Raw genomic sequence first — 18,897 nt, 5'->3', positions numbered from 1 at the left:
AGCCAAGAAAAGTCTTGAATTGCCATGGCAAGGAGCAAAGGGCAGAGATTTTGTAGGTCTGTAGCTTGAGGTCAGAAGCGGCCGCTCGGGCACCCAGTGTGAGCTCCTGCTTTCACTGGGGTCATGGCATTTCCCTGAGAGCTCCCTGCGAGCGCTTGTGGTTGAACTGCAGCCTGCATATTTGAAAGAGGCATCCATTCGCAATGGAAAGACTTACAATTTGGGATCCACCACATCCTTTGGGAAGCTGTTCCCATGGTTAATGCATTTACCACGTAACCGTTACAGCTCCCTGAAGGAGTTTGAATCCTCAGCTGGCAGCCTGCCTGCCTTGCTCAGCACTGCTGCATAGTGCTCTGCCTCCGGAGACAAAAGCCTTGCTACAAAGGGACTAAATGATCTCCCTGGGGTCACGAAGCCTGGGAGAGCCAGGGACCTGAAGCTGCTCCCTCCAACCAAGAGTACAGCACTGAGTTTTGTGAAGCGTTTGTCTGTTCATTCAGCAGCAGCCCGCTGATCTTGTCTCCTCTCTAGATGATGTATGCCTTGCTGTTTTGCCCTCAGCAGCTGGTAGGTCATGCAGGATTTGAGAAACAGCTCTGGCATTGTACCAAGGAGAGGCTGTGGGACATTCACCAGCGAATTCCGGAGATAATGTGTCATGAAAACCCTGGCCCTACCACCCACCTCTGCACGGGGCTGCTGGAGGTAGTGGGAGCCCTGCCGGGTTGCAATCCCCACGTTCAGTGAGAGCAGTGGCTTCCCAGCAGCTTCTGGTAGCTGGATGTTAGCTGCAAAATCTGCTCAGGAGCCTCCTGCTTTGCGTGGGCAGAAGGGAAGCCTTACTCTTACCCTTCTGCCTGCCTCCAGCTGGAAGATGACAACTGAGCTTGTGGAAGGGAGAAGGCAGCTGTTTCCACGTTCTTCCTCTGGGGATTTGAAATCTATTTCCAGTGAGGTGGGTCCCTGGGAAGAGGAAGGGCAGCTCTTCTAAGTGGCTGCTGCCAGAGCTGGGAGGCACCCAGAGGTAGCCTTGCCAGCCTCAGGCATTCAAAACACTTCGGTCAAGCCCCAGAAAAAAAACATGGGGTAATCTTGATTTTTTTTCTCATGCATTTTGGGCTCTCTGCTCTGTCCTCTGTTTTGTTGCTGAACTTCTTCTGCAGCCACCAGCCTTAGAAAGTTGTAGCTGAGAAGCAAAGAGTGTCTTGTCATCAGTTACCTTTTTATTGCCTGCTTTCTCCTGGGTTGGGCTTCAGGTTTTGTATGACAAACATCTTTAAAGCTTTTAGGGTATTTCCCTCCTTTCCTTACCCCCTAAAATACCATCTTTGGTCTGGATCATTTGACCAGCTCTTAATCTGCAATGGAACAGTTTCATGGAAGAGAAGGTAATTGTGATGGATACTCTGGTGATGTTACACTTCCCAAAAGCAATTAAATGTGATCAAACTCTCATTCTTGATTTATGGCTGCTTGTGGCAGTGCCCAAATGTTTATTGTCCCCTGTAGTCCCACATGCTGCCAGGCCAGGCTTTCCACTGGAAGGTAATACGTTATATTCATGCTGTTTATTAACTTGCATGACACTAGAGCCCAGTGGCACAGGCGCTTTGCAGTTTGTTGCTCGTTGTAGCGATGCATTTGTGCTAGGGAGCCGGCACACTCGTTCACCTTGACTTTATTTCCAGAGAATTTTCCCCTTGTCCCAGGCTGCTGAGCTTTGCAAACATGTGCTAGTGGAAGGCAGTGTGCTGCTTTTAATCAGAACTTCTTAAAGCTATCAGATTAATTGCTGAGGGAGGAGAGGGAGTGCCTCCCTGCTTTGTCCTGGCTTTCTCACCTCATTTTGATCAAAGCCTGGCATTTATCTGATACAGTGGGAAGCTAATCAGGACTAAACGCTGGGCCTGTCTCCGAATTCCAGGGACAGAGCCAAGGACTCTGCCTCGCTGGTGGGGGGACGCTGGGGTTGTTTTCTCATGGCGAGGGTGGTTGTGAGGGTGGTTGTGATGCGAGATCCTCCTTGCATGGCACACCACGCTCTAAGGAGCAACCAGGGAGCTACGCCAGCTGCTCTGCCGTTCGCAGTCATTCACTCTGAAATCCGTTTAGCGCTGGAACAATTCCATTAGCAGCACTTCTTAGGCATGATTTGGAGTGGTTTCTCGGCCGATTAAAACCAAGTCCGCGCACCAGTCTGGGGGCTCATCATCACCAAGACATTCCCTGCGTACCTCGGGGCTTCTCGCAACTGAGATCCTGAACAAAAGATCTGCTATCAGACAAAAGAGGAAGGAGTGAGCCTTTGAAAAGAGGAAGAATTTCTCCTCTGTTTGCCAGCAATTTTTTTTCTAACTATTCTTTTTTTAGGGATAGGTCACCAATTAATCCGTGTCATTTTGCAGACAAAGCTGTCGACGGTTTTTAAGGTTGCACGGTGAAATAACATCAGGGCCATTGGTTCTAGGAGCTCTGAATGTTCTCAAACAAATGCCTTTTAAGATAAAAATGGTCTGTACTTGGTCCCAACCCAGAGTTCTGGTCGTTATTGTTTTGTTTGAAACATCTCAACTGAACCCAGTGAAGTCAGTGAGAGCTGCAAGTGTTTGAAAGTCAAGTCACACATATTTCCATGGCTAAATATGGGCGTAACACAGGGTGTTACTCTGAAATGCTCCAGTGTGTGACCCGAACTGTAGCCCAGCAAGCATGCTGTATGCCACAGCCACTGACTTGCAGTAGCTTCTGGCAGCTTTCAGGTCATCACCGTGTTAGACATGGGTACCAAAAGTATCGTGCCTGCTCACCTTTATCTTTGCTTTTGCCTGCATTTGGAGTGCAAGATGCCTCACAGTCACATCGGGGTGTAAGGTCACTGCCAACCTGTACGTGTGTGCATTTTCTGTGATTTGAATTAGAAATGAGACCAGCAGAAGCAGGGCACCTTCCCCACCTGTCGCACGTACACGGCGTGGATTGTTGCAGCTTTATACATGGCATTTCTTGCCACTTGTCAGTGGCAGAGCTGAGATACCAAATTAAATGTAGCCGACCACCTTGCAGTGGAGTGGGTTTCTGGTTCTGTGCTGATGGAGAAAAATCTGTCTGGAACTCACGTTTATTATCCCAAAGCACTTACAGAACTTAAGAGCAATATAAAACATATACGAAGAGCATGCATAATGTTTTTCCATAAAAAGAATAAATGCAAGCAGTGCTGTGCAGGTTCAAATTAGTCCGTGTGGGAACAGTTTTGGGAGTTCTGGTGCATGTATGTGGTCCTTCAGTGGTAGAAGCAGGTCTGGTTTGTATCTCATGGGTGCCCAGGGCGGTGCAGAGCTCACATGAGGAGTTGCTGGGAAGGGACGACTCTGTCAGCACTTGGCCGCGGCTGCGGTGCTGTGCTGAGTTAACAGAGGCGTAGCTTTGGCTGCAGACCAAGCCCCGAGTTACAGGTCCTTACCCATCTGCCGAGCATCGGACAGGGCTGGTTAGCACTGAGTTAGAATAGTTAACGCCTTCATAGTATCAGAAGTCATTTGAATGCTACAGCTCTTTCAATTAAGCTCCTGTTGAGCTCCATACGCAGATATTGTAACGTAATTGGCTGGCCAGCCAAATGCATGAGGAGAGTCTGCTGCTGAAACAGCCTCCGCCTGTGCTCAGGGCTGGAGAGGAGCCAAAGCGAGCCCTGGGCTCCACACAATGTCATACTGATTAGGAGGGTGCGAGGTTCGGGTTTCGCTAAAATAGTGCAGCCAGTCCAGCGCGGCGGGCAGCTGCAGTTATACTGGTACAGAAGGGCCTTATGCTACTCTGAATTGTCCCCTGCTCTGGGCGCAGGCAGTGATGCTGCCCGGAGCACCTTTATGCTGCAGTAACAGCCCGTGCGTGGCGTGCGCTGCCCGTCTCTACAAGCCCAACTCTATTTTGTTGACAACCAACCCATGGCAACTCTGACTCAGGGGCCCAAGGAAAATATTTTGCTTCCTCTGGCTGTTAGGAAGCGGGTTCTCCATGGCAGCAGGCCCCTCACAAAGGGTTCGGTCCTGCACAGGAAACCCTGGTCCGTTCCCTAATGAGCCCTTCCTGCTGATAAGGGGACCTGCGGGCCAGGGGCTCTGCCGGAGCCAGCCAGCTCCCTGAGAACTGGTGTGCTTCTTGAGGAGCGTCTCCTCTAAAGCCTGTACAAGGGGACTCCAGCCTGTGCTTCTAGGCCAGGCGCTCTGGAGAGGTGGCTGCACACCTGGGTGCTATGGGATGGGACCTGCTTGAGGAAAGGCCAGTTCTGGCAGAGCTGTGCACGAGCATTACTGATGCTGCTCTCTGCTATTCCTGAGCCCTTGCATCCCATGTCTCCCCTGCTCAGCGAATTTGCTTCTTGGTATACATGAAGACCCAGTTTTATACCTGGAATAAAGGACAGGCTGAGTCAGGGTTGTTCAGCTGGAGAAGAGAAGGCTCTAGGGAGACCTTAGAGCATCCTTCCAGTACTGAAAGGGGCTCCAGGAAAGCTGGGGAGGAGCTCTTGATCAGAGAGTGCGGGGATAGGAAGAGGGGGAATGGTTTTAAGCTGAAAGATGGGAGATTGAGATGAGATCTCAGGAAGAAATGTTTTGCTGTTCAGGTGGGGAGGCCCTGGCCCAGGTTACCCAGAGCAGTGGGGGCTGCCCCATCCCTGGAGGGGTTCAAGGCCAGGTTGGATGGACCTTGGAGCCCCTGATCCAGTGGGAGGTGTCCTTGTCCGTGGCAGGGGTGGGACTGGATGGGCTTTGAAGTCCCTTCCATCCCAAACCAAACTGTGAATCTCTAACTATATTCCTGTGTGCAATATGACTGGGTTGTTCCCCAGTTTGGAGAACAGGGTAGTGCCACATCTGTGCTGTCTTGTTTTGGAGCAAAGCAGTGTTTAGGTCTGGTTTTGCAGCCCTGCACTTTGCGAAGGCCTATCCTCACAACTGGTGACATGGAGATGAGCATGAAGTGGCTATGTATCTTTGGAAGTGAAAGAAGAGAAGTGACTGACTGGGATCTCATGGCATGATGCTCTGCAAGCCCCTTCACCACCTGCCGCTTTAGTTTTGCTGTTCTTAAGCTGGTACCATGACACTTATTTCCCTCCTGAAGGTGAGATGCATTCTACCAGAGCAAAGCAGCATTGTGCAACTTGTAAAGTTGCACAGAAACTCACTGCACTGGATTAATAACAAATCCAGCAATAAAACAGTAGGTGGAATGCCAGAGCGTTGCCTTTTGGTGGGCTGTTGCTCGCTGCTGCTGGGAGGTGGGAGTGGTGAGGTTTTTTCCCTGTGACAAATCTCTGTTGCCCACTGTATTTAGACCCAAGTGCATCCAGCATCAGCTGAGCCTGTGGCAGCTCTGCCGCTGCCTGCAGTCGTCCTCACCAAAGCAGCATCACGCGTGCATTTAGTCTGTGGCATCCACCCTTGCCTCTCCACACTGATGAAAACGACATGATCTCAGCCAGGCTTTGATCGACAGGCGGCTGGGCTGGAGTGGTCGCCTCTCTTTGCCTGGCAGTGCCTCTTTTCTGCTTTTCTCCATAGACCCCAACAGTGGGAAGGTGAGCTGTCATTTTCACCTCTTTTAGAGGTTAAACTTTCTGTTCTGTACACCTGACACATGCTTATTTTAACAGTAGTTCTGCTTTGTGCTGTGATCCCGGATTACCTCCTCAGCTCAGCACAGTTGGTGTCAAAGACTCCCTACAATTGGACAGAAGTCATTAACATCAGTGTTCATGTAGAGGTCTTCACCATGAAGCTATCCTGAGGTCCCAAGGGATATGGAGTGACATCAGAAACTAGAAAGGCTCTCGACTTAGCTCTTCCAGTTGTGCAAGCTTGCATTGCAAAGCCAGTGGTGGTAGAGCAACTTGGGGTTAACTTGAGTTGGCAAGCCTGAACAAAAGCCTGATAAGAGTTAACTCATGCTGTTGACTCGAGTTAAAACCCACATTTCCTTGTTCATTGTAAGTGTTTCGAGCTGGCCCCACTGCACTCAGACCAGCCGCCTTCTGCAGGGGGAATTGTTCTGGGAGTATTTTCACTGGGAGCTGCCAACCGCTCCTGTCCGTGAAGCCCTTCACACAGAAGATCTGTTTCCCCAGTCTGTTGGCAGGATCACAGACAGGGTAGTTGCGTTTTGCCAGTATGTTTGCGTCTCTTGCTACCTTTGGGTGTAACTGCCTGCTCTGTTGTGCCCCATGGCACCACTAAATGGGTTTTGCCCAAGCTGTGGCCGTTTTTCCATGGAGGTTTGGTGCAAGAAGCTTTATGATCTTCAGTACAAAGATCAAAAAGTCACTGCTACTGCTAGAACATTTCAGGCAGGCTCTTTGGCTCAGTTTGTGTGCTTTAGGGTATAAATGCTGAGTGTCTGCTACCAGCTCAGCAAGCGGAATGTATGGACAGGCAGCGCTCTCGGAGCTGGCAGCGAGCGCCTCGCCCTGCGCTGCCCTGGCGGGGCAGTGGGAGTCAGGCAGTGCCCCCCAACCTGCCTCAGTCCTGGACGCTGCTGTCCAAAGAGAATCGGCACCACCCTGCCAGCCCTCCAGCAGCATCCACCCTGCCTTTTATTTGTCTTCATTTCCGTGCTTGCTTTCTTTTTTTCTACCTGGGATTTAAATGTTTGTTTGTTTGACATTGTGAAGGCTTTCTATTTTGTTTTTTTTTAAAATACCTGTTGTGACAGGCAGGGCTGAGAATGAGCCAGGCTGCTCCAGTGCCCTGCCACGTGGGGAAAACAAAAACAAGTAATGCAGTTGCATTTGGCCTGAGAGATTTTTCTGTACTCAGCTGGTTATGCAAGGTGAAAGATGGGAAGAGCTGGTCAGTTTTAGGCTATGAAGATGAAGACTTCTTTCATCATGCTGGGGAGGGTTCCTGCAAGCTGGCAATGTCATTCTGCTCCCGTCTGCTCCAGCTGGACAGACCACCCTGACCTTGAGGAGCAAATGTCACCACCTTTCCCTTCCTGCCCTGTGCCCATCTTCCTCCCCACTAGTGTTTTCGTTCCTCTGTCAAGGAAGATGGTCTGGAGAAGCCAGAAGTGACCAGCAGAGCTGGCACGTGGGCCACCAGCCAGGTCTCTGCATACAGCCGCTTCGTGCCATGTCTTGCATATTGTTGTTTGAAGGGAGGACAGTGGGGCGGGTGATCTGTGGTGCGCCGGGCAGGAATCTTCCACTTTATTAAAATGGAAGTATTTACTGGCTGCATCAGTTGCCCAGCTGTGGTTAGTTTGTATGAGAACCATTTCCTGCCACTAAGGAAACTATTCAGCTTGACAGCAGTTCGTGACAGGAATAAATATTGCTGTTTACTAAATCTTGTGCCCTTCTCTGTACTGAGTGGCAGTTTCTCACCTGCATCCTTGCCATTGAAGCGCTTGGGGTGACAAGAACAGAGCTGCCATCACTGTGATGCAAGTAAATCATAGAATCATGGAATGGTTTGGTTTGGTTTAGACCTTAAAGATGATCCACTTCCAGCGCCCCTGCCATGGGCAGGGACACCTCCTGCCAGATCAGGTTGCTGATCTCTCAAGCTCCGGTGGAGAAGGGAGGTGGGCAGGAGAGGAGCTGCAGGAAAGCCAGGGCTCTGATGATGAACCATGTACTTTCAGGGCTGTGTGGCCAAGATGCCACCTTTTGCTCTCAGTGATGTTTACTTGCCAGTATCCTGTTCTGACAGTGGGATCTGATGTGCTGCTCTGCATCACAGGCAGCTGGCAGGGAAGCAGTTCGTGTTATCGCTTATTTTTGAGTTGGGTTCTTCTGCATGAAGATTTGCAAAGCTGCTCAGCTGTGCTGGAACCTGTGAGCAGATGCCTCCTGCTCATCCGCTTGTGCCAGGCAGCATAAGCGCCCTTGCCTGTTGCAGCAGTCCCGTCATCTAACACACAACAAAAATTATCCGTCCTGCCTCCAAACCTTTCTCGAGGGTGGATTTTTTTAGGTTGTAGGTGTAACCTGCTTTATTTGTTGTTAAGTGTTAAAGGTGATTTCTTTGATAAACTGTGTACAAAGGCTGGGGCAGGAGATACAGGTTTTATCCTGGCCTTGCGAGGTTTCTTTCTGGTAGAATCGTGTTATCTCTGTGACTCCAGATATATTTCTGCAAAAGGAAAGGTTGCTCTGCAACTCTCCTCATGGAGAATCACCAGGTGTTTTGAATGCATGCTGGAGGGTGATAGAGAGCACAGCACCAAATCCTCTCCACTCTGGGACATGCAAAAGCCTGCGATGAGGCCAGAGATGTCCTGCTCTGTTGTCTTGTCTGCTCCACCACGTAGCTGCAGGGTGTGCAGGATGCCTTGGGGGCTGTAATTCGTTAAGGGGGGGAAAAAGAAGAGTCTCACTCATCCTTTTCAGTGTATTTGCTCACACTCCTTCCCCAAAACATGACATGACAAGAAGGGGTTGGGGGAATGTTGAGGCGTTAGCTAAGCATCAGTAACATCTTATTTTGTGTTCAGTGTTCGCTTCTTACAAATTGAGCCTTTCTTAAAAGTGTTGGTAGAAGGCAGAAGTAGTTCCTTCCTGCTACAGAAGTTGTAGTTATCCACAAGGAGGGTGATATAAGGCGGATGGGGAAGCAGTGTGGGGTTTGCGATCCGCACGCTCCCACGGAGCCAGCAGAAACAGAGCAGCTGAGAGGTTGAGATCCCTAATGGGATCAGGCTGCAGGCTGGAACGAGGGACGCTACTTGCTCCTTGATGGACACCTGAGAAGGTGTCCTTCCTTCACTGGAGTCAGACAGCAAGAGCTGTCACAGCTCCTCCTGCAGTCTGGCCCTGCTGGTCCCTGCCTGCTTCTGGCCATCATTCTTGATCTTGTGTGACCAACCGGCGCTGGTTCAGCTGCTGACTTGTCTCCGTTGGTATTTCACAAAGGCAGGAGGTGCTTTCCCCCAAGTTACTCTTCAACAGCTGTGCCCCGGGTGTTGGGAATAGGAGGTGCTGATTTGCGAAGGCATCCGAGATCCACTATGTCAAGGGAGACATGAGGGCAAACAGGAGGAACGGCGCAGAAGGACCGGTGCTAAGGTCTGCCTTTGGGTAGCAGTAATCATCTGCATGGATCGAGGAATGAAATAAATGGCTTGGCAGCAACGGAGCAGACACAAATCTCAGTGAATCACAGGCTCGACATGAGTCAATGCAGTCACACGGTTGTGAAGAAGGCACACGTCACAGGAGGCCGTGTAAGGAGTTACGTGCTCTGCAAGGCATCTGAAGTATTCCTTCTGCTCCTGGTGCCGGTAAAACCATGGCTGGAGCCCTTTCCCATTTTGGATGCTGCATTTTGAGGAAGATGTGGGCCAATAACAGAGAGCCTGGGGAGAGCAGTGAGAGTGGTCAGAGGGCTGGAAACCGAGAAGAATGAGAAAAGCTTGAAAGGGCCCAGGATTGTTTAGTCTAGGAAAGAGCAAGCTGAGCGGAGGGGGGATTGGAAAAGCTTTCAGAGACATAAAAGGCTGCTGTGAGAAGTGAGGGAATGATCTGTTCTTAGTAGCTACTAGGAAGAAGATAACAAGTCATGGTCTGAGCAAGGAAATTTAGTCATTGGGGAAAACTTACATAAGTGAAAGGCTGATGAAGTACCGAAACCTCCAGTACATGTGGGGTTAGTGTTAGGAGGCCTTCAGAGCTCCCATCTCTGGGTGGGTGAGAAAGGAACTCATCTTGCTTTGGCTAGCAGAATGCACTGTGAGACCTTGGTAACCATGTTTTTTTATTGCTTATTTTATATATTTTATTTTAAATTAATTAATTGATTATAAAATTATTTTATACAGCTGTGAGGGAGTCTGCCTTTTCGGAGGCAGGCACGTAGTTCCCAGCCTCTGCCAACCTTCGTGTTACCAGACGGTCAGGGTTACATGTGGCAGTGACACTTTATCATTGCTGTAGCAGATCCAAGATCCTGGTCGGGCTGCAGGCTCACACTGAGATGGGAGGAAGCCTTATTGTTAAAGACAGGAATACAGAGCATGTTGGCCTGTGGTGGGACGGCAAGGGCTTGCTGTTTGTCCCTGCATGTGGCAGTGCTGGGTGATGCGCAGGCACGGTCCTTGGCCTGAAGACACTAGATGGGTGCCCAGAAGTCTCCCTGCCAAGGCAGAGCTCACCAGCATGCTTATTTGCTGGTTCAAGGGCTGATTTGGGCTGTGCATTTTAATCGTGGAAAGTAAGAGCCCGTCTTTGTGTCCTAAATAGGCAATTGTCCCGATTCTCATCCCTGGGATCCATTATGTCTTAGCAAATTACTTTCTCCCTTTTAAATGCCTTAGTGATTAAAGATGCCACAGCAGATACCCTTAATGAGTACAAAAAGGGTAATAATTCCTCTTGTTGGCACTGAATGCAATTAATCAGGCCCCTTTACTTGCTTTTTAAACAGATGAGGCATTTAAGGCCAAGCAAGTTTCTAATTGGACTTTAATGTCTCTCATTTACTTCATTTTGGCACAAACATAGGAATTCCCACCCCCAGGTTTGCTGTTGGGTTTATTCAGAGTGATGAAAGGCTCGATGTGGAGCAAAGACTCAGCAGCAGACTCAAACATGCCCTTCAGCCCGTGCTTGGCCCCGTCTCATTGCATGGCCCAGGCTTAGTCCTGCTGCAAACAGCATGATTCCATGGGCAGGAGCAGAGCCAGGTCATCCAGCCCAGGGACCACCTCCAGCGTGAGGCTGACACTGGATTTTAGCAGTATCTTTGGAGTAGTCGCCAACACAAGGGTGCAGCACAGCCTGCCCTGTTTCGTTAGGTTCCCTTGCTTTGGAGGGACTGCTGACTTGCAAGTGTTCCAGTGGAAGGCCTTGAGGGAGGTCCATGTTCATAACCTAAACTTTAGCTTCAAACATGAGGTGAATTGTATCTTTTAAGGGATATTCCCGAGATCCATGGCCAAGAGGAGATACAGAGGCCTTGTGCACTGTTACAGATGGATGTGTGCATGAGAGGCGTCGTTGCTTCACACCAAGAATTACCATGGGAGAAAAAATATGTGACAAGTGACCTTCATCTGGCCCGCAGCCCCTGCTACCTGCTGTGAAGCCAGCACTGCCTCTGCTTCCACTTCTGGCCACAAACCATCCTGCCTTTGGTTCCCTTCCCTTGTATATCTGTGGTATGGGGATGGCAGTGGCCTGCCGGCATGTCGCAGGCTGTGCTTCGTGCAGGGACATGTGCGGCAGCCAAGCCTGGCTGATTGGCCCCATCCCAGCTCAGCTCTTCCCCACCAGCAGCTGAGAGCCCAAGGTTCGGCCAGAAAGGCATCAGCCTTGGCATGTGCAAGCCTGTCTCTGAGCCTGCTTGTCACTCTGCAAGGCATTTCTCTAACACCCAGGAGAGATCCTGAAATTGCTTGAAGTGGATTTTCCAGGTGTGCACTGTGTCTTCTGCAGAGCCAGGCGTGTCCGTAGTGCAGCCGTACAGTGACCGTGCGCTCCCACCCGCGGAGGAGCTGGTGGGTGCAGGTGAGCTGTGAGTGCTCTTGGACAGGTGAGATGGCTCTTATGCCATCTGCGTTCTTTGCCCGAAAAACAAGGGACAACAAGGGACAAGGGACAACACCCTCTGTTTCTGGATCCCTGCTTCTCTCACTTCAAAGGCAAAATTGTAAGAGCAAGTGAATCCAGAAAGTTAAGTGTGTTCAGAGTAATTTGTTATCAAATATCTTCTGTTAATTTAAACACCTTCTGTCTGCCAGCCCAGAGGGAGAGGAGAGCTGCCAGCTGGATCGGCCATAGCCGTTCTCTAGATCTGTCTCGAGGAATCTTTAAGTCCTGTACTAAAACCTCAGGCCTCCCAGTGCAGCGCAAGGCCCTGCCGTGCATGAACACCAGGTGCTAAAGGGGATGCTTGCCCAATATGTTGTTTGGTTTTGCTTCCTTACTTGTATCTCCTCCCACTCCCTCACAACTTGAACCTGCATCTGATAGTGGGTTGGGTGGTTGTGCAAGGCTCCCGTGTAGTCCCGGATAGCCAAATGCAGGAAAGGAATCTCTCCTGTTTTATCCTGTGCTGAGGACATCTTGACACGTTTTGCCCTCTTGCACCTCTTCCCTGCCACGTGCAGATGAGGATACTCGGAGCCATCGTGTCTTGCATAAGGTAGAATCGGAGGCTGAGTGAGGATTCAGGTTTTCTTGCATGGTCATGATGTGACGGGCCATAGACATCCTGATGAGAAATTGAGGGATAGGAGTGAAGAAAAGAGCCTCCAGTTTGCTCCGTCTCCCTGCAGAGTGAGAAGTGCTGTCTGTCTGCACGTCCTGCAGCGGTGGACAGGGACTGAAAGAAATAAGAGAGCCAGGTCTTAGGACATTTCTGCTCCTCTGGCTGGGCCTTATGAGGATGGGCAGGTGACTGTGTCCAGAGGCTATGGAGCCTGCCAAGGTGCCCTTCATGCAGAGATTATAGCCAAATATCTCTATATCAGAAAGCTGCAACCCCAGATGACTATGGAGAGCCATTCTCACATTGAGAATCTTCTGGCTGAGGTTTACAAAGATGTCATTTTCTTTGATTTAATTCCATATAAACTGCAGAATTATTTTCCTTTAGAGGCTTGCAAATTATGGGAGCATAAACCACTCTAATAATCCGATAAGGACAGCTTTGGATGCATTCCCAACAACGGCTGCCCCTGGGCAGGACATGCTTGGAGAGAACTGATGGAAAGCAGTCTGCCACACTCACCTGGTTGCCTTCCTTGGCCCCCCTCCTCAAATTCCTCCATCTCTCAGGAACGAGAATCATTTCCTTTCCAGCTTCTTGCAGAGGCAAAGGCCCTGCAGACCTGAAGTTATCTCTGGAATGTGTGTAAACACGAGTTCAATGGGATGTTGTTTGCCCCCCTCTCCTGGGAGGTGTTTAAGAAGGGTTAATATGAGTTTGTTTTACAGGTTCCTAGCCCTGAGAACTGTCTTCCTTGGAGGGTGACCTGGCTGACCCGAGTCCCTGTGTGTGCATTTCCCAGCATAAAGGGGAGATTCGGGGGCCCCGCCATGCGGGTAGGATTTTGGTCCTCTAAAAACAAGGAGATGAAAGACCAAGATGGTCTTCCTGCTAAACAGGGACTGTGAGATGGTGTGGGATTGCAGTGCGCGTGCACTGGGACGCAACGTGATGGGATCCTTGGACAGAAACAGATTTGCGATCAGGAGAAGGCTAGGGGTTGCATGCAGTTCTGGTGCTCCTGTCTTCAAAGAGCTTTGAAACATAATCTGGGGGACAAAACCTTAGAAATTGCGTATGGGCTGGGACAAAATCCATGTCAATAAGAGGCATAAGGAGCTCTATCTCTTTGGCCAAAAGAAATAATTCAGGTGTAAGTTCATTATGGTGTACAAGCCTGTTACTAACAAGACCTGCCTGGGCACCAAAGGACTCTTGGGTTTAGAATAAGTGGCGGCAACCAGAACATAAAGCTAGGTGAAATCAAAACCAGGCACGTTGATATCAATGAAATGGTTAATTCCTAGATGTGTTGTCAGCACTGGTGACGCATTGAGCCTGGATCCCTTCCAGAAAACAACACTTTAAACTGAAGACAAAGAACCAGGCTTAGCACGGAGGTGATCAGTGGAATGGCTTGGCCTGGTATATACAAGAGGTCAAACTAGATGATTTAATGATCTTGTTTGGCCTGAAAGCTTTCTGTTCTCTTAAGAAGATAAATTAAAAAGCCCTTTCACAACAAGCAAGCACTTGAGATATGTGTGTAATGAACTCTGCTGCTTCCAGGGGAACGGTGAAGCAGGATCTGCAGGAAGCGTGACCTTGCCGCTTGCAGGCTGCCTGAGGTTGGTGGCCATCTGTTTAGTGGAGCTGGCTCACCACCATCAAGGCCACCACTCTCACGCCTGATGTTTCCTAACTCCATTTTTGATTGCTAACTGACACAGTCTCCCTGCTTTTAAGTAACATTTGCCCCCTTATCTCCACCAGGGTGAAGAGGCCAAGCGGTATGAGCACCCTCCTGGGGAAGATTAGCTCCAAAAAGCAGAAGATGAGCACACTGGAGAAATCCAAACTGGACTGGGAGAACTTCAAGGAGGAGGAAGGCATTGTGGAGGAGCTGGCAATCCATAACAGAGGGAAAGACGGGTAAGAAGGACTTTACCAAGTGCTAGTACTCCAGCATTTCCTACCACTTTCTATACATGTAGGTACCCCATCGCTTGCTACAGAGTTCGTCAAACCCGTGGGATTTATGCTCAGGATACATAAAGCCAGTAGCTGCTCTAGGTACTACAGGGAGACAGGTAAGGCTGCAAGCACCTATCTCTCCCTGGTAACAACTTTGTGAGTTTCTCGAGCCCAGCTAAAGTAGACATTGGCTGTGCTATATCTTCTCTGCTGCTAATGGCACAGATCCAGGGCTCCCATGAGGAAACACAATTGCCTGTGCCCTGTTTTCTTTTTCTCTAAAAAAGTCTTAAATTGGGAGGTGTGGTTTTTGTTCCATTCTTCAAATTACGTCTTCGGGCTGCATCTGTCCTCCCTGCTCCTGCATGAAGATGTCTGCAAACCCAGAACAGCTGGCAAGGTGCTATAAAGATTATGGCAGCACTGGGCGTTGATTGTGTGCATCAAGCAATGTTCACTCCAATGAAGTTAATGGAAGTATCATAAAAGTAAATGGCGATGCTGTAAATAAAACAGAAAGTTAATAACAAGCACTGCAGGGAAGGATAATAAGATCAGAAGCGGCGTTTCTACTACAAGTGCTTTGCTAAGCTCTGGGAAAATGTAATCGGCTTACTGGACAGCTCATAAAATGTATTTTTATTGTAAGCTGTTCTTTCGGTCTGCGGGAAAAACTCAGAGCTTTTGCATTCCAGCAGACTGGATTCTGTGTTTCAAATAGGTCTTTCATAACTGCTGGGGAGGTTTCAGTTCGGTCTTGCACCCTTCCACAACAGATCCGCCCTTATCTGTCTCTGGACACTTACCCTTGAACAAGTAGAGCAGTTTGGTAGAAGTGCTGGATCGGGGCAGGGGCTTCTCTCAGATCCCTGAAATCCAAGGGGGCGAGTGATTTAAATCATGTACAGGTGTGGCAGAACACGGGTGCACCAAATCATCACTGTTGCTGTCTGCGGTATGGTGAATGTCGTGGTCAGAGCCCTGTAAGCGAGGTTTTCCATTGAAGTTGCCCATGCTGGGAGTGTGGAGGCAGGACCAGGCCGTGTAACAGGCTCTGTCTGAGGTGGAGGAGGGTGAGCTTCTCCCACGAAGCTCTGTCAGGAGCTGCAGGTGGCTTTGGGAGAGCCCACCTTCAGGCAAGGATCCTGTTTTGGTGTCTGGCACCTGGGTGGATTGTCCCAGTGGGATGTGGAGTGAGAATTTGCCCTGCGCCCATGTCCTGAGTTGCTGCCAAGTGTGGTAACAGCTTTGGGCCTTCACTGCTCTGGACTGGGCTGATGGTGGGTTTACCACCATTAAAAGCCAGACCATCTCATGTGGATTGCTGGGACACACTGCTTCTTTCCACAGTGGTTGGAATTGGCCTGAACCAGGGTCTATCGCTCAGCTGGACTGTACACACCCCAGACAGCCTGGGGTGCCCTGGGTGAGCATTTTGTGTCATCTCTTGCTTGTTCACACCTAGTATGTCACCCTTCCTTGGACAGTGCCGTTTCCTTTCCACCCCGTACAAGCAGGACAGTTTGCTCTTCATGCCAGGCAAACCTTTCTGGAGATGCTAATGTAAGAAGGCTGAGGGAGGGATCAGGACATTGAAAAGATGAGCAAAGTAGAGCAGCAATTTTAAGAGCATCTGTAAGCTTGGGCAGCTTTGGATTTTGCTGCCTGTCACATCCCAGGCTAGAAAATCCACTGGGCTGTTAACAAGTGTTTTGTTTTCATTAAACCAAATGGGAAATGGGATGCCATGATAACGTCAGTCACGGTTTACAAGTCTGTTTGCACTAGTCAGGCAGGTAATGGGAGGGGATCTGCCGAGCAAGTGCTCACTGTGGATCACATTCACCTGCCAGGAGAAGGAAGGGAGAAAGGAGGGAGGAGGGAGGAGCACTGATGGCTGTGCAGCAGTGCTGTGTGTTTCTGCTTACAGGCCACCTGTCAGTGCCCGTGGGCAAGGGCTGCACCCTTAGGGAGCAGCCAGCCTGCCTGGGGCGCAGATCGTGCAGACCCAGCTGCCGCCAGCTTCAGGTCATTTCGCAGGAGCTTTTGCCCCTTCTGTGTCTGCCTGTTCTCCTTTAATAATGCAGGCCCTGCTCACCCTTCAGTGGGCAATCATTTACACATCTCTATAAAAGCATAAGGAGCCGTTGTTAACCCTTCAACCCAGGCGAGAGAGCGGGGCGCTGCCTTTATCCCTGGTGCCGACATGCGTTAGAAACCTCTGATCCCTGCATGTCCTGCTTTGTAGTTTTAAATGTCTGCCTGGTGAGGAAGGCCACAGTTTGCCCCTGGAAGAGTCTGCCCACCACCGTGCACAGAGATGGTCACCGTGTGTCTGGAGGAAGGCAGGCTGAATTTCTCTTTTTTGTGGTGACCTTGCAGAAGGTGCTGTTGGCAGCGCAGAGCGCCGTGTGCCCTGGACCTCCCTGGCCCTTCTCTGGTACAGACACGTGCTGGGCCAGCAGGCTGGTGGCCAGCTAACAGGGCCACGACATCTTCCTGCTTCTGATGCCGTTTGTCAGCCAGCTGCAGCCTGGCCCCGGGCTTCCCAAGGCAGAGGGGATGCGTGCTGCCCCACAGCTGTGTCCACCCTTGCCTCTGATTTTTCACCTCTCACAACACCAGGCTCAGATGACGATTTAATAATGGCTCTAAACTGGAGAGGGGAAGATTTAGGCTAGACATTAGGAAGAAATTCTTCGCGATGAGGGTGGGGAGGCCCTGGCCCAGGTTGCCCAGAGCAGTGGTGGCTGCCCCATCCCTGGAGGGGTTCCAGGCCAGGTTGGATGGGGCTTTGAGCCCCTGATCCAGTGGGAGGTGTCCCTGCCCATAGCAGGGGGTGGGACTGGATGGGCTTTGAGGTCCCTTCCAACCCAAACCATTCTGTGATTTTATGACTACGATTTGTATTTCCCCAGCAGCAAGATCCGGGCTTGCGCAGCCTGGTTGTGTCAGATCCCAGGAGGGGCTGAAATAAGGAGCAGAGGCAGCTATCCCCTTTGCTGTCAATCTCTCTGGTGTGCTTTATAAATGGAATTGTGGAGCGGCCTCTTAATTAGGCCAGCTTTGTAGGGCAGCCGCAGTGGGGGAGCAGCCCCGCTCTGGGTGCAGGGCTGGACCCGTGCTCTGGTGGCTGATGGGGCCTGGCAGGGGACAGGCAGCGCTAATGAAACCCTCCCTGGAGCAGTTTGCAGCTGCCCTGGTTAGCTGGGACAGCCTCTTCTCTCAACGCATGTACTATCCTCCGCTGTGGATCACAGCTGCCTTGTTTCCACAGGAGCTGATGATTTACAGGAAGGTATTGATTCAGGTAGCAAAGGTTATTTAGACAGGATGGGCGTTCCTGCCGCGCTTGTGCACTTTGCACTGCTGTTTGGCAGTGCCTTGCTGCCGACTGCAGGGGCTGGGAACTAGAGACAGCCACGGCTCAGGCGCGGTGGGCCATGGGGCTTGTAGGAACCCTACGGACCCACTGCTTCCCTGCTTATGTCCATCGACACCTCCAGCCTCTGTGCGTGCAGTAGAAGTCAGCCAGGCGTGTCCCATAAATCCCAGTGTACGCACAGGTAGTGCCTTACAGGGTCAGCTCTGACCCCTGTGGTGCTTTTTTGTGGCCACCCAAGGACAACACCACAGGGCAACATCGCAGTTGGTCCTCCATGGGGTCTGCTCTGGCCCCTACGGAGCTTTAATGTGGCCGCCCAAGGACAACGCCACAGGGCAGCGTCACAGTTCCTCCATGCAGAGCCTTGAGACCACATTCCTGGTTCATGTATCCTATCGATCCCTCAGGAACCAGTTCCTGCCCGCTTGAGAGGCACCACAGCCATGGAGGAGGAGGAGGAAGACACTGACCCCTTGCTGGAGTTGCAAGAAGGGAGTCACAGAGGGGCTGAAGGAGCTTCAGATTCAGCAGCGTGGGGTGTTGATGCCCGGGTGGTCACGGTGTTCCCAGGTTAACAGTGGGAATCCCTGTCCCTCGCCTTCTCGGCTGTGGTTGCGGTTGGTGTTTAGCCGCGGAGGGGGAGGAAAATCACACGCTCAGCAATATGACACACTGTACTATACAACGTGACCCCCTCGACTTCCTTCCCGTGGCCTCTCGGAGCCCAGCCCCAGGGGCAGATCACCTCCCTGCTTGTGGGGATGAAGGGAAGTGACACTCCCCTGCCTGCCTTTCCTGAGCCAGCGTGGGGAGGGGGCCTCAGCACATGGCCCTCCTCCGACCGCGAGGGGCAGGGGGCTAGGAAAATACCTCCTGGCAGCCAGCACATGGTCTGCGGTGCGCTGAGCTGCGCCCGTGCCCCTCGCGGCCAGCGGAGATGAGCTGACCCAGTTGTGTCAGGGCGAGATGGGCTCAGGCTGCGATGGGTATGGGGTGGCAGCAGGGCTGTTCATCCACTCGGGGACAGAACTGGGAGGGGGATCACTCACTGAAATGATTTTGGATTAAATGATTTCCAGTGATGGCTGGGTAGGCAGAAGTTCCAGAGCTATGCCTTGAAGCAAGGGCGAAGGCACTTTGGTCCTGGGAGCTCATTCAGTGTCCGTTCAATAGTTGTAGCATAAAGCAGGGCCCTTGTCACCAAAGGCAGAGCGGCCCCTGTGTCCGAGAGGGAACCACAGCTGGTGCTGGGAGGGAGCTTCCACCTAGCTGGGTCTTAGGTGCCTTTGTGCACACTGCCAGCCACCCTGGAGCCTGGAAAAC

General features: G+C 51.0%; 1 protein-coding gene across 1 annotated transcript in view; it reads left to right on the top strand.

Moving 5' to 3' along the window:
- CFDP1 (craniofacial development protein 1) overlaps positions 1 to 18,897 on the top strand; it is a 70,281-nt gene that overhangs the window by 46,366 nt on the left and 5,018 nt on the right. The window contains exon 6 of the mRNA XM_009557138.2: positions 13,989 to 14,147. Within this exon, the coding sequence (XP_009555433.1) occupies positions 13,989 to 14,147 (159 nt within the window). The remainder of the gene's footprint in view (positions 1 to 13,988; positions 14,148 to 18,897) is intronic.

Source organism: Cuculus canorus, chromosome 13, assembly GCF_017976375.1.
Source record: "Cuculus canorus isolate bCucCan1 chromosome 13, bCucCan1.pri, whole genome shotgun sequence".
Classification (NCBI taxonomy): Eukaryota; Metazoa; Chordata; class Aves; order Cuculiformes; family Cuculidae; genus Cuculus; species Cuculus canorus.
The sequence above is the reverse complement of the archived record's forward strand: the minus strand, read 5'-3'. Positions and strand labels throughout refer to the sequence as shown.